The following is a 13,547-nucleotide window of genomic DNA, read 5'->3' on the forward strand; positions in this document are numbered from 1 at the left end:
AAAGAAATACGATCTTTAATTTGAATTGCTTTGGCCTCTTTTAAAGTTAGAGAAGGTTCTCTATACAGTAAAGTTGGGGAAGGGGAGGTTCCAAAGTCAGCCCGGAAAACAAACAAAAAAAGTGTTTCCGTGAGAAGCAGGTATCCTTAATCAACTCAGTTTAGTGAGAGGCGGGCAGGAAAGGAAACCAAAAATGGGAAGCCTTTGAATCAATCCCATTGCACAATCGCTGTCAACCATAAACTTGCATATGAGATGATCCATTATTGAAATTTCTTTGTCTCTCTCTTCCTCCCTCCCTCATTCATTCCCTCCCCACCCTTCCCCCACCCCCTCCCTTTTTTCCCTATTTCCATTTTTCCACTCTGATTGAATTTGTTTAATTTAAGCACAGGTAAAAAAAAAAAAAAAATTTTTTTTTTTTTTATGATCAGCCCATCCAATAAATGGCTAAGCATTGCAGACATCTCCTTAAAATGTAATACTTAAGAAAATCACAGATTTTTCTACCCTGTTTATGTAGTGTAGGGATGGTTGTGCAAGGCTGGGATTTCAAATAGACGCTGCCACCCGTATACTATTAAGAGCCGGCACCACCCCGGAAAACAATACAACCATTTCCTTAAATGCAGGACAGATTTGCTGTTCAAACGGTTTAGTCGGAGTGTCTCTCAGCACCCACAAATGAAAACAAAGGAACAGGAGTCGTTTCCAAACCAAGTCCAAGGCCAGGGAAAAAGCATGAGCTGACTCTTCTTTCCTAAGAATTCGGTACCTATCCTGTCCGTCAGAGATTTCACTGGGTGCCCGAGCCTCACCCTAAAGCATCCATTGCCATTCCTCACAATGATACCTACGATAGGAGTCCAAGGCATTGTGATCAAATGAAGGCGGCTGCCTGGCAGGCTTGGGAAAGATCGGTGGCACTAGGGGTTCGTGTCTACCACCTTACATCCCTCCATGAATACTTTCCATGGCCAAGTTCAAGGCCTTTTCTCATCTCTCAGCACTCAGGTGCATTCAGCCTGAGTCCAGCTGCTCTTCACTCCCACCATCCTCACTGGCTTGGCTTTTGTGCCCCATCTTCCGTGTGTCCCCCACTTCCCCATTGTCCACTAGGTGTCTGCACCTTCCCAGTCTCCAGACCCTCCTGACTGTTGACCTTCATATCGCTGTCCTTGGTGCCGCTCTCGTCTCAGCTCTTCTGCACCTGTGCTTCAGGGAATTTTCTGGGTACTCCTGGAGACTCCCAGAATGAGTTTTCTGAGGGGCCCCCACGCAGCCCCTTCCCTTCACCACAGATACCTCCTGCCACGCTTTCCAGTCCCACTTCACTCTGTGTTCACCCCTCTGCTATACGAAGCCTTCTGCTTCCAGCTACTCGATGGCAGTTCTCCCCCGCCCCCTGCACCCCCACAGAATGCAGGAAGTCAAAGGGTTCTAGGATAGCAGTGAAGAGGAGGAGAGCACAAAGGGTCAACAGAAACCAGACATTCTCTTACCCAAAATATCAATATTGCTGAGGTTGAGAAGCCCTTGGTCTAATACACTTTATATTTAAAGAGATTTACACCAATGATTCAGAGCTAGCTGCATCCCTCATCAGGCTAACATCATTGTTCTATAAGCTGTACCTGTGCAGATCTCCCTGCGGGTAACAGAGTATTAGGTAAAAGAGGCTATTGCCTCGTGGTGTTTTTAAACTAAAAAACCCATGGCTGTCGAGTCAATTCCAACTCATAGCAACCCTACAGGACAGAGTAGAACTGCCCACAGGGTTTCCAAGGCTGTAACCTTCATAGAAGCAGACCACCAAATTTTTCTCCATTAGAGCTAGTGGTGGGTTTGAACCACCCATCTTCCCGTTAGCAGCCAAGCGTTTAACCACTGTGCCACCAGGGCTCCTGCTACACTAGGGAGGGGATAATGCCTTCTTTAGAACAGGAAATGATCTCATTAGTACCAGGGCTCTAAAACTGCAAAGCTACGAGTGCCAGAGAGCTGATATTAATGAGGGAGAGGCAGGATTGTGTCATAGTGGGTGCTGCATTTAAATTTTTCAGCCAAGACACACATACATAGTTTTTTGTTAGATAATAAGACCATTTCTCACTTCCATAAAGAACTATATTCCCTTTCATTTTTCTTGAACTACTTTTGCCTTCCCGTTTTTTTATAAAGATAAAGTGGACTATTTCTTTACTTATGAAAAAAATAATACAAGAGCAAGGATAAATGGCAACCAGCACTTAGCCTCAGGGTCGGAGAGCAATGCCGACTGCAGAGAATTAGAGAGTATATCACTGGGGGGTGGTGGGAGTGGCCTTCTCAATTCAGATGATTGTTACCCTGTGAGAATTTGGTCTCAGTATTGCCAGATTTTTTAACTTTTCACATGAAGCAAGAAATCTAGATTTTCTGCAAAATCTCCTGGTTTTAAAGATTGGCTGGGATTTTTTTTTTTTTTTAAACACCGTAAACAAAACTGCAGACTGCCAATGTGTGTGCCCTTTTGATTAAAATTTTGACTGAAACTCATTATAGTAATCTATTCCCTCTCCTCGTAATTTGCATCTTCAAGGTTTTTAGCTCTAATTGTGGACTGAACGATTATATCAGCTACTCAGTATTTGAGTCTACAGGGACAAGAAGAAGGAGGTTTAGCTATGGACTTCTTTTTTGTATGAAACTATATTATGCCCAAGCCTGGCCCTAAAAATGTATGTTTTCATTTTAAGGATTCTTGAGTTAGAAGGAATCATCTAAAACTTGCTTTGCCCTTCTTTCTGCCCAGAGACTTCCAAATGGTGGAAATCCAGAGCCTTTTGCCTTCGTGTCCTCTTCCCTTTTCTGGATGAACACCTCTGACCTGGTCCTCCTTCTGCCTCCGCTCGCCTCCCCCACCTCCCAACGCTCTAGAGTTGGTGGCCTTGCGACTCCACTGTCTCCTGTCCCCCAGCACCAAGTGCCTAGCCAGCCAGAGAGCAGAGAGTTAAGTAAAGCTGCTCAATTATCCCACGGGGGTGGGGTAGGGAGGGCAGGAAGGCAGTGGCTGTTCTAGAAAAGACTTTGAGAAACAGGAGCCCCTGGGGCAGCTCTGCTGGGAGATACAGGTTGTGAGGAAGAATGGTGGAGACAACCTCAGCCAAGAGAAAGTGGGAGTTAAGATATTTGTAGGGATAAGAGAGAGGAGAGATAGCTAGGCCATTATCTATAATAATGATGGAGATGAAGGTCAAGGTGACGATGATGGTGATGATAATGAAGAAGAACAAAAAAGAGGAAATATCTTGTATGAGATCTGCAAAATCTTTCAACAGTGATCTGTTTACATTTAAAGGTAAACTAAGAAAACAGGAAGAGACTGTGTAAAAACATCATTTGGCTTTTAAAAATTAGCACCAATTACAACTCATATAACCTGCTTACTGTGTCCAGCGCTGTGTGTCACAATACAGTCATATATAGGTATCTCGGATCCTTTGTGGAATGACTTAAGGTTGAGTTAAAGTAGATAAAGAAGACTGTTAAATATGATTCAGATTAACTATATTGTAAGTTGTATTTGACCCACAGATGTAGGTCTTTGTAATCTGGTGCCCTTACGGCTTACCCATTAGCTTACGACTTTCAAGCATTAGAATGGACACTGATTCAAAGTTATTACATTTCTTTAAAACAGCAAAATCTAGGGAGGATATAACACATTTTCATTTTTTAATATACAAGTATATATCATGATGTATGAAACTTAAATGTAACTAAATTTGATACAAGAATAAAGCTCCTGGAAATTTGGAACAGTTTTCACAAAAATAACTGAGCCTGACCTGCCTGCATGCTTGAGGGTGTATTTTTATAATCAGATTCTTTTTCTCACCCTAGAGAGTTTTCAGATGACAATGAAAGAATGTCTTTAATGCTGCTTCGAATTGTGCCTAGTGTCTTACCTACAGTAGGCCCATACACATTCATTATATAAATACATGGATGGATGGATGGATGGATGGATGGATGGATGGATGGATGGATGGATGGATGGATGGATGGATGGATGGATGGATGGATGGATGGATGGATGGATGGATGGATGGATGGATGGATGGATGGATGGATGGATGGATGGATGGATGGATGGATGGATGGATGGATGAATGTAGTGTTTACTAGAGGGTTAAAAATTAATATAATTAAAAGTTTGGTACTTAATACCAAGAATTAAATGTAAAAGGAATTAGAATTAATATGCTAGGAAAAGCCTAAGAGTAAACCATTCAAGGTTTCTAAGTACGTAAAGAAATGGAAATAGGAAAAAATGCACCAGTGGGGGTGGGGGGGCGGCTTAAAATCAGAAGGTCCTGAGCTGCAGGATGAATTGAGGAGGTTCGCCATAAAACTGGAAGAAGGGCTAAGTATGCTAATGATTTAGTTTCTTCTGAGGTGTTAAGGTATAGTCTCATCCTATATCCTGACCCAAACCACTGTGAGTTCTTTGCGGGATTTGAGTTGATGGTTCCACAAGATGAACCAGCAACATGAAACTTCTTGACTTCCCAGAACGGCCCAAAGTATTGCCCACTACCATTGATAAAACTGCTCCTTTAAGATGGCGGCACTGGTTCTGCTAAGCAAGTGGCCTTACACAGACAGTAAGATTAGCCAGATTGAAACAGGTCTCTGAATTCAGCCCCTCTCCCCTTCTTCTAGACCTACCTTCTGCTTTAGGTCTACCATCAGGACTAATCTGCCTTATATTCTATTCCCTAATGGCTGTGTGTCTGCCAGGGTGATGAGAGGACTCATGTTTTTCCTTCCAAGATCTGAGATATGGTTATAACCCACTTAAAATTATTAAACTAGCCAGCCTTCTGATTTTATCTGTAGACAGAAAAGCCTTGAATCCAGTGTATACCAAGAAGCTAATCTTATAGCCTATTGCATGATTTGTAGTGAAAATGTACAAAACTTCCTCCTTCTATGCGCCAGGTCCCTGTAAGAATCTTTTTAGTTTTTAACTAATGTTAGCTGCAACATGGATGAACCTCAAAAACATTATGCAAAATGAAAGAAGCCACTCAGAAAAGACCACATATTGTATTATTTCATGTATATGAAATGTCCAGAATAAGCAAATCTACAGAGACATAAAGTACGTAGATCAGGGATTGCAGGGGTTGAGGCTGGGAGAATGGGGATTGGCTGCTAAAGGGTATGGTATTTCTTTTGGGGGTGATGAAATTGTTCCCAAAATAGACAGTGGCTGTGTTCAATATACTCTGAATATGCTAAAAATCATTGAATTGTACATTTTAAGTGGGTGCATTGTATGACAATGTGAACTATGTCTTAATAAAGTGGTTACCCCCCAAAAAAACCTCTGAATGTTAGTTACATTTTAGCATGTCAGCCTATTTTATATACAAGATAATACTTAGCAATTAATCAGATGTTGCCAAGTGTCAAGTAAAAAAAAAAAAAACTCTAAGTACTTCGTTGAACAAGCAGTTGGCGTTTGCTTTCATGAAAATACGCTTGATAAAGTGGCAACATGGTCTATTAGCAATTAGTCTAAAAAAATGAATGTATCTGAGCAAGTGAGAGCAGGGGAATACATCATTCTTGGCCTATGGTTTATCACCATGGTCACAATTGCTTTCTAAGGGTGATTATCAAGGCTTCTTTAACAATCGCCTGAGACAACTTGCAGAGGCAATTCCCTGATTAACTTCCAGGGGTTTTGTCTCTCAGCCTTGTTTCTACCACCGGATGACCAGCATCTCAAAATCCAACACTGACCTTACGCACTCCATTCAGTGCCCATTGCTGGCAATAGAACTAACATGTGCGTTTGCCCTAGCTGGCCACATCGGCCAGCATGTGACTCACTTGGTCAGTGTGAAAAAGGAAAAAGGTGGAGGAGGCGAGATAAAGAAGCTAGAAATAGTTGAGTTCTCTAGGAGAACTGGTTAGCCTGTGATGTTGTGAACCATAGTCAGTCATCTTAAGGGAATCCCCAACTACCTGGTCATTATGCATGGGATGCTATTCCCTGATGGAAGTTATTTAATAACAAATAATGGACTTAGGCATAATGATTAAGGTATCATTGCCTGTGGTGACTGTTTTGGATAAATAAGATGGTTCAGAGTTAATATTTTAAAGACAAGAAAAAGATAGGTAGGGTGGACTAGTATGATCTTGTAAGCAACTGCCACCAACTTAAGTAGATATTTCTGTAGAAGGTATGATGATTTAAATAAAGACATGCTTAATCACCTGTTCAACTACCCACCAAGAAGATATTCTAGGAGAAACAAGAGAACAAGGTAAACCACCTATCAGCCTTGAAGTCAGAAAATGGAATGAACCCTTTCCACTCGTTGATTGAATTATCATTGGATTCCAGGGTTTACAATAACCTTAAGGTCAAATAGTCCAACTATCAACATAAATTATTGAGTTACAGGGAGGAGAAAATTTCGGTGAACTACCACCGAAGTCAAAAGGCAGGCGGTGGTGAGGTAGGGTGAGATATGGTGACATGAAGGTGAATTTACCCGCAAATTCCCAACTCTGGTTAACCTTTTCAGACCCGCCATTTTGGCTGAGCATTATCCCACGAGCACAAAAGTGTCCAACTGTATGACAGGGGTTCCCACACATGAGATCAGAGGAAAATGACCTGTACTACTTTCCCCCTTATCTCTGCCATTTCCACTTGGTATCAAGAACTCAACAGTCTTTACTCTGTTTGATCAGCTATACATAATCTAGACATAAGAGGTCAACATATAGTTTTCTGTCAACATCTATGTGACTATTCCATCTGCCTTTACAAGGAAGGTGCTTGTTTTAATTATTGGGTTACTTTGCTGCTGAAATGTTAGTTCATGTTCTCCTAAGTATGTGCGTAAATGCACACACAGGCACATATGCACACACAGTCTCCCTCACACTAGTCTAAGACGAACACACACCAAAACGCTGCAGTGATTATCTCTGGGTGGTGAGTTTATAGGTAAATTTGGTTTTCCCTCCTAGAACTCTCTTTTTAAAAATCTAAAATTGGTACCTTGAGCTTGTAGACAAAATTTGCCAATCTGTGTCTTCAGTTTCTTCTACGATGAACTGTATTACATGTGTAATTTTTTTTTCTTTTAAAAAATCTGGACTTTGTAGCGAACTGATACACACGTTGTTTTGATTCCTAAAGACTGACCATTGAAGTTCACTGGCAAAGGCATGGTTAAGTCCAGAGTATCCAGACCATTTTCACTTTGTCACTGTCCAGCCAGTTATACACAGTTGAGAACCAGTTAGCTCTCTGGACACAATGCCCAGTTGGGATTTTTATTTGTTTTTTCTTAAAGATGAACTCCCCAAATCTGTGTTTGGAATGAATTAATGTCTAATGAGTTTTCCTGTAGATTTTATTAGCCAAAAAAAAAAACTCAAACCCATTGCCATCAAGTCCATTCTGAGTCAAAGCAACCCTATAGATCAGGGTAGAACAGTGCCATAGGGTTTCCAAGGAGCAACTGGTAGATTTGACCTGCCAGCCTTTGGGTTAACAGCCTGAGTTCTTAAGCACTGTGTCACCAGGGCTCCTGATTTTAGTAGCATTTCTTATTAACTTAGAACCACAGCTCTATCAGTTACTAAGTAACTATGGTACACAGCCATGGAATTTTAGGTCTGTGACCGTGTAAGCCGGAAACTTAACAAGCAAACAAAGGCTATTTGAGTATAATGGATAGTGCTTCTGCAGTGCAGTGGGCCTTTATATATGGCCTGTTTATATATAGCCTTTCTGGGCCTGGGTTTGTAGTTCTGCCAAGATGATTTGCTGGGCTACAATCTTGCAAAGGAATTGGACAGTTTACCATGCAAGTAAATGTGTAAAACCCTTGCATAGCTTGGTCAATTACTATGTAAACTAGGTGATTGGTTAGTTTTACCATCCTGCTAAGCTTATAAGGGCTAATCCCACAGAGGTTGAGGGGGCCCTACTACCATAAAGAAGAAGAACCTGGATTAGAGCACGTCCCTTGGACCTGGGGTCCCTGCACTGAGAACTTCCTGGACCCAGGAGATAGGGAGTTGTAATGCGGAAGACTGCAGTGACACAAGACAACAGCGGTTGACGAGAGCAGAGGCCAAGCCTGTGCAGGACCTGGCCTGCCGGCATAGCCAAGAGGTGCTGCCTACCTGCAGGAACCACTGAGAAGAAGCTGAGAGCTGTCCTGGTTGGATGCTCTCCTGACTGACAGACTGTATCCTATTACCTCCAACTGATCCTGATCCATAGTTGTAGCCTGTTACTTCTCTAATAAACCACATAATTGCGAGCATGGTCTTTGAGTTCTGTGTGGCCGTTGCAATGAATTTCAGAACCCAGCAGAGAAGTAGAGAGTGCCATGGGGAAGATAGCTGGTGTCAGAGTTGGTAAAAAAGTTGGAGAGTGGAGGTATGTCTGACCTCCACTTCATAGCAATCAGCTTTGGGGTGACGGTGATTTTCTCTTCTCCTTGTGAATGTATTTGGGTTCAGAAGCTACTACGTTACACTTCACATAGCCCGAAGTAGAAAGTTGAGCGAGTTGTGTAAAATTCTGATCTCACATCTCTGCTTTTGGTGATGGTGTTTTCATCAATCTGGCCTCGATATAATATTATTCATTTTTATATGTGTGGGGTAATGGCATTGCCCTTGAACTCTCCTTAGCCTTGTGTCCAACATTGTTTGAATCTGGAGATCAGAGTAGAGCCAAAGAAAGTGAGACCAAATCTACTTCATTAGGGAGCATGCATCTCCCAGATCACTAGGTCTTGGATGAGCTTGATTTTGAACGGCTTAGTCTCCCCAGGACTGGGGGAACCTTGATTTGTTTACAAAGACCAAACTTTCTAATTCAGTTTTCATGAGGCCAGACATTTGGGCACCTATATCTACATTATCACCTTTTTCAGAAACCTTTGCCAAGATCTTCATCCTTCACGGGCATACATCCAGCCATCAAGCCTCCCCATCTGTAGGTTCCAGATATAACCCTCCTTCCTTATTATGTTCTTTGCAATTTGCCAACAGCAGCCATGCCATCCTTCCGAGAAAGCAGGTGCTAGATACTGAGGCTTCATCATGAATGATACCATCCCTGCCCTCTAGTTGGCACCCTGCAAAATAGTGAACCTGAGATTACAATCTAAGGAGAAAAAAGCAGATAACAAAGGGCTATTGTGGGGGAAGCACAGGAAATGGGGGAGCACCCAACCCAGACTTGGAGTGAGGATGAAGAGCAAGAAGACTTCTTAAAGAGTTTCCCCAGGAAGATCCATGAGTAATCCTGGACACGGCTCTATCCTAGCCCCTACCACATTACATGCAAATTAGCTATAATTGTCTGTTTTCCCCACTAGATTGAAAGCTCTCCCAATAATTAAAATTTAGTCATCTTCAGATCATTGATGTATTTCGTGGCATGTAGTTGATCTATATAAATATTTTTTGAATGGAACTGTCTTCTTTTTTGCTTCCTTTTTTTTTAAATAATAGCTTTATTGGGATATAATACAAGTATCTTAAAATATTTAAAACCCATTTAAAGTGTACAGTTCAATGGTTTTTTGGTATATTCAAGGTTGTGCAACTATCACTACTATTTCCAGAACATTTTCGTAACCCCAAAAGGTATTCCCATACCCTTTAGTCACTCCCCATGCTGCCAGCCTCCCAGCCACTGGCAACCACTAATCTACTTTCTGTCCCTGTGGATTTGCCTGTTCTGGACATTTCATATAAATGGAATCATACAATGTGTGGCCTTTTGTGTCTGGCTTTTTTCATTTAGCATAATGTTCTCAAGGGTCATCCATGTTGCAGCATGTATCAGTCCTTCATTCCGTTTTATGGTTGAATAATATTCCATTATGTGGACATACCACATTTAGTTTATCCTTTCATCAGTTGATAGACATGTGTGTTGTTTCTATTTTTCATTATTATGAATAATGCTGCTGTGAACATTCACATACAAGTTTTTGTGTGAAATATGTTTTCAGTTCTCTTGGGTATATACTAGGAGTGGAATTATTGGGGCCTTACGGCAACTCTTTGTTTAACTTTTTGAGGAACTACCAAAATGTTCTCCAAAGTGGCTACTCCATTTTACATTTCCACCTGCAATGTATGAGGCTTCCAATTTCTCCACATCTTTAACAACACTTTTTATTATCAGTCTTTTTTAAGAAGCACCTGGTGGATTCGAACTGCCAACCTTTTGGTTAGCAGCCGTAGCTCTTACCCACTACGCCACCAAGGTTACGTGTCAAATGATCGCTCACTGTGTTTTGATTTGCATTTCCCTAATGGCTAATGATGTTGAGCACCTTTTCATGTTCTTTCCTTAATTTTCACCTCTTTCTCATTAAGGAATGACCAGGGTTGGAAAAACAGAGCTCGATTTTTTAAATGTATGGTTCTCAAAGGAACAAACTACGTCTTATTTGTTTTTATATCCTTAGCACCTAGCATACTGCTAGACACATAGTAGATGCTAAATAAATGTTTATTGAATTCATGAATGGCTCCGTGAATGAATGAACACACAAACAATTCCAGTTCCTTTTTTCTCCTACCCAAGTCGCTCCCAGAATTTTCTTTTTGAAAATGTCTGGTGAGAGTTTTGAAGCCCTTAAAGTGAACTCCCCAGATGAATCATGGGTTGCATGACATAAAAGTAAACTAAGAAGAGCTGTGATATTTAAAAAGATAATCCTGTACATTACCAAATCTCATTTTGAAGCCATTTATCTCCTTCCCAAGAAGGAACATTTTTCTAAAACAAAGTCTGAGAGAAGTAATTTCTAAGAAATTAGAATAGGTTTCATTTTCTTCTGTTTTCTTTATGCCTTTTTTTTCTAAAAAGTAAGTCCTCAGCGATTTGGTTTAATCAAAGACCTATGAAAATATGGTTAAAACACACAGTAAGTTACCTGTCATTTCAACCTGACTGATCTTCTTTGACACCAATAAGAGTTTACTGAGTCAAAAACTTCATAAGGGTGCCATGATCTGCAAAAAGAATGATTTTGTTTTCTTGGCCTCTCCCTTCTCCACATCCCAGTAGATCATGCCTTGTTTTGATCTTTTGGTTCTATCTAAAGCTGTGTGTATCTATGGTGAACTGTTGACACATGTAAAGCTGAGTTTGCCCTTTTGAATTGGTTCTTTGTGCGGACACCACATACAAGCGAAGGGAGAAAGGCAAAGCCAGTGGAAAGTGGGCTGATTCTGGTTTTGTTTGTAAACTTTAGCTTCCTGGGTCAAGGAATAATTTTTCTTTTTTTTTTTTTTTTAAACTAATAGAATCTCTATTATTTCACGTTATCTAGTCTTGTTGGGTTATATTTCATGACATAACATGATGGCCTTATTCATTCTACTTAGAGTTAACTATTTTTATTTAAAAAATAAAAAATCATAACTTATACTGGAGAACTAGAAGTCAGGAGTCCGGTATGTAGTTTCTGCCATTAATTTCTGTAGCCCCTGGATGGTGCAAACAGCTGTCTTGACTGCTAATCAAAAGACTGGAAATTCGAGTCCATCAGAAGAAAATTCTGAAGATCTACTTCCGAAAAATCAAACATTGAAAACTCTGTGGAGCACAGGTCTACTCTGATACACATGGGGTCATCATGAATCAGAGTCTACTCAATGGCAACTGGTCTATTAACTTCTAGTGGGACCCTGAGGAAGGTGAAACCTCTGAGGGCCTGTTTCTTCTCAAAGCACTTGATGGTCTCCCATGACATTTCTAGCTACAGGGCTCTCTGAATTTATTGAATTGCGCCTTAGTTCCAAAGTGGGTCAAGTCTTCTACCAACAAGTTCTAAAATTAGGTGTGTGGAGGAGATTGTGTGATCTGGAATTCAGAGCATTCCAGGTGTCTTGAACCCTGCTCTGTTTCCATAATTCGCTGGCTCCCCAGCCTTCCTGTCCACTTCTCACCAGCACAGCAAGAGGGATCACACTTTTTCTATGACACTCTGAAATCCTGGGCCTGATGTTAACTCCAGAAGTGTTAAGATACTTCCTGTTCAGTTTTATTAAGTCTTTCAGGGGACGCTTCCCCTGTGCAAACCAGTGTTGTCTCTGGCTTAGTGACCTTAGCTCTGGTGTGTCTTTGACTTTAACATGCCATTGTTTTTTCACGTTCCTCTCTTTTCCTCCTTCACAGGGTACATACCCAGTTACTTAGACAAGGACGAGCTATGTGTAGTGTGTGGTGACAAAGCCACTGGGTATCACTACCGCTGCATCACGTGTGAAGGCTGCAAGGTAAATGCCCGGGGTCCAGTGAGCATGGAGCTCAGCTCAGCTCAGTCCCTCCCCAGTGCTTGGCCAGGATGCAATTAATCTTACCTCCAAATTAGGACCCAGTTCCCACATTCATGGCCGTGATCATCCAGGCGTTTGGTTGTGGTCTTCATTTCAACATGTTCAAGAACTAAGTTGATTTTTTTTTCCAGCTCACCGTCAGAGAAGATCAGTGTCTGATTTTTTTACCTCTGAAATTTTTTTTAAATGGGGAGAAAATAATAAAATGGGAAAAAGTTAATAAAACCCTTACTTTGGGTTAAAAAAATGTGGCTGTTTTATAACATGTGACCATCCCAAGAAATCGCCATTTTTCCTCCAGCTTTATCTACAGTGTTTGAGGAGAAAGAGTTCGCTCTCCCACAGATTTTTTCCATTGTTAATCTGAGTGAATCTCATTTTTAAGGGTTCCATTAAGGAATATCTTTGAGGCTACTTAGATTCAATTATGTTCTGAAATTGTGCAGACTGACTTTCTGTATAGCCTTTAGTCAGTAAGTGAATTCTGGTCATCCGTCAGCTAATTTTGTGTCCAGCAGACCCATCTTCAGGAGGTACTTGAAAAGCGTACACCAGTAATCAGCAGCCAGTTCACTTCCTGAAAGTGAGCCTGAATTTCCTTAGTTACCATCTTCATCAGCAAAATTAAGATGACTCTTCTGACAAATATCTTTTGGTCCAACAACCTAGCTTAGAAAATAAAGTCTGTTATACAAGTAAATAAAGCTTAAGTCAGGGCTATCTCCAGCATTCCACTCATGTTGGATAAATGAGTATCTATTCCAAGTCAGGGAAGGATTTTTTAATTTCTTCTTTTCTTCTTGTTAATTTTTTTTTCACCTTTTATATTTAAAGGCAAATTATCACAAAATGTAAACCCTAAATCAAAAATTGTATTAAAGTGCATAAAACAATTCAGTCTTCATCTCCCAACTTGCCTTCACCTTTCACCTTCCCTCTCCTCCAACTAACCTCTTTCTTTCTACTCTGGGCCCCAAGAAAAACCAAACCAAACCCACTGCCGTCAAGTCGTTTCCGACTCATAGGACAGAGTAGAACTGCCCCATAGGGTTTCCAAGGAGCGCCTGGCGGATTCAGACTGCTGACCTTTTGGTTAGCAGCCATAGCACTTAACCACTATGCCACCAGGATTTCCCTCTTGGCCCCAG

General features: G+C 41.0%; 1 protein-coding gene across 17 annotated transcripts in view; it reads left to right on the forward strand.

The window, feature by feature from the left end:
* Positions 1 to 13,547, forward strand: part of THRB (thyroid hormone receptor beta) — a 415,197-nt gene that overhangs the window by 363,204 nt on the left and 38,446 nt on the right. For all 17 annotated transcript variants that reach the window (XM_049871031.1, XM_049871028.1, XM_049871023.1 and 14 more), the window contains one exon: positions 12,239 to 12,339. In XM_049871031.1, coding sequence (XP_049726988.1) covers positions 12,239 to 12,339 — 101 coding nt within the window. The remainder of the gene's footprint in view (positions 1 to 12,238; positions 12,340 to 13,547) is intronic.

The sequence above is a fragment of the Elephas maximus genome, chromosome 27 (genome assembly GCF_024166365.1).
Source record: "Elephas maximus indicus isolate mEleMax1 chromosome 27, mEleMax1 primary haplotype, whole genome shotgun sequence".
Taxonomy (NCBI): Eukaryota; Metazoa; Chordata; class Mammalia; order Proboscidea; family Elephantidae; genus Elephas; species Elephas maximus.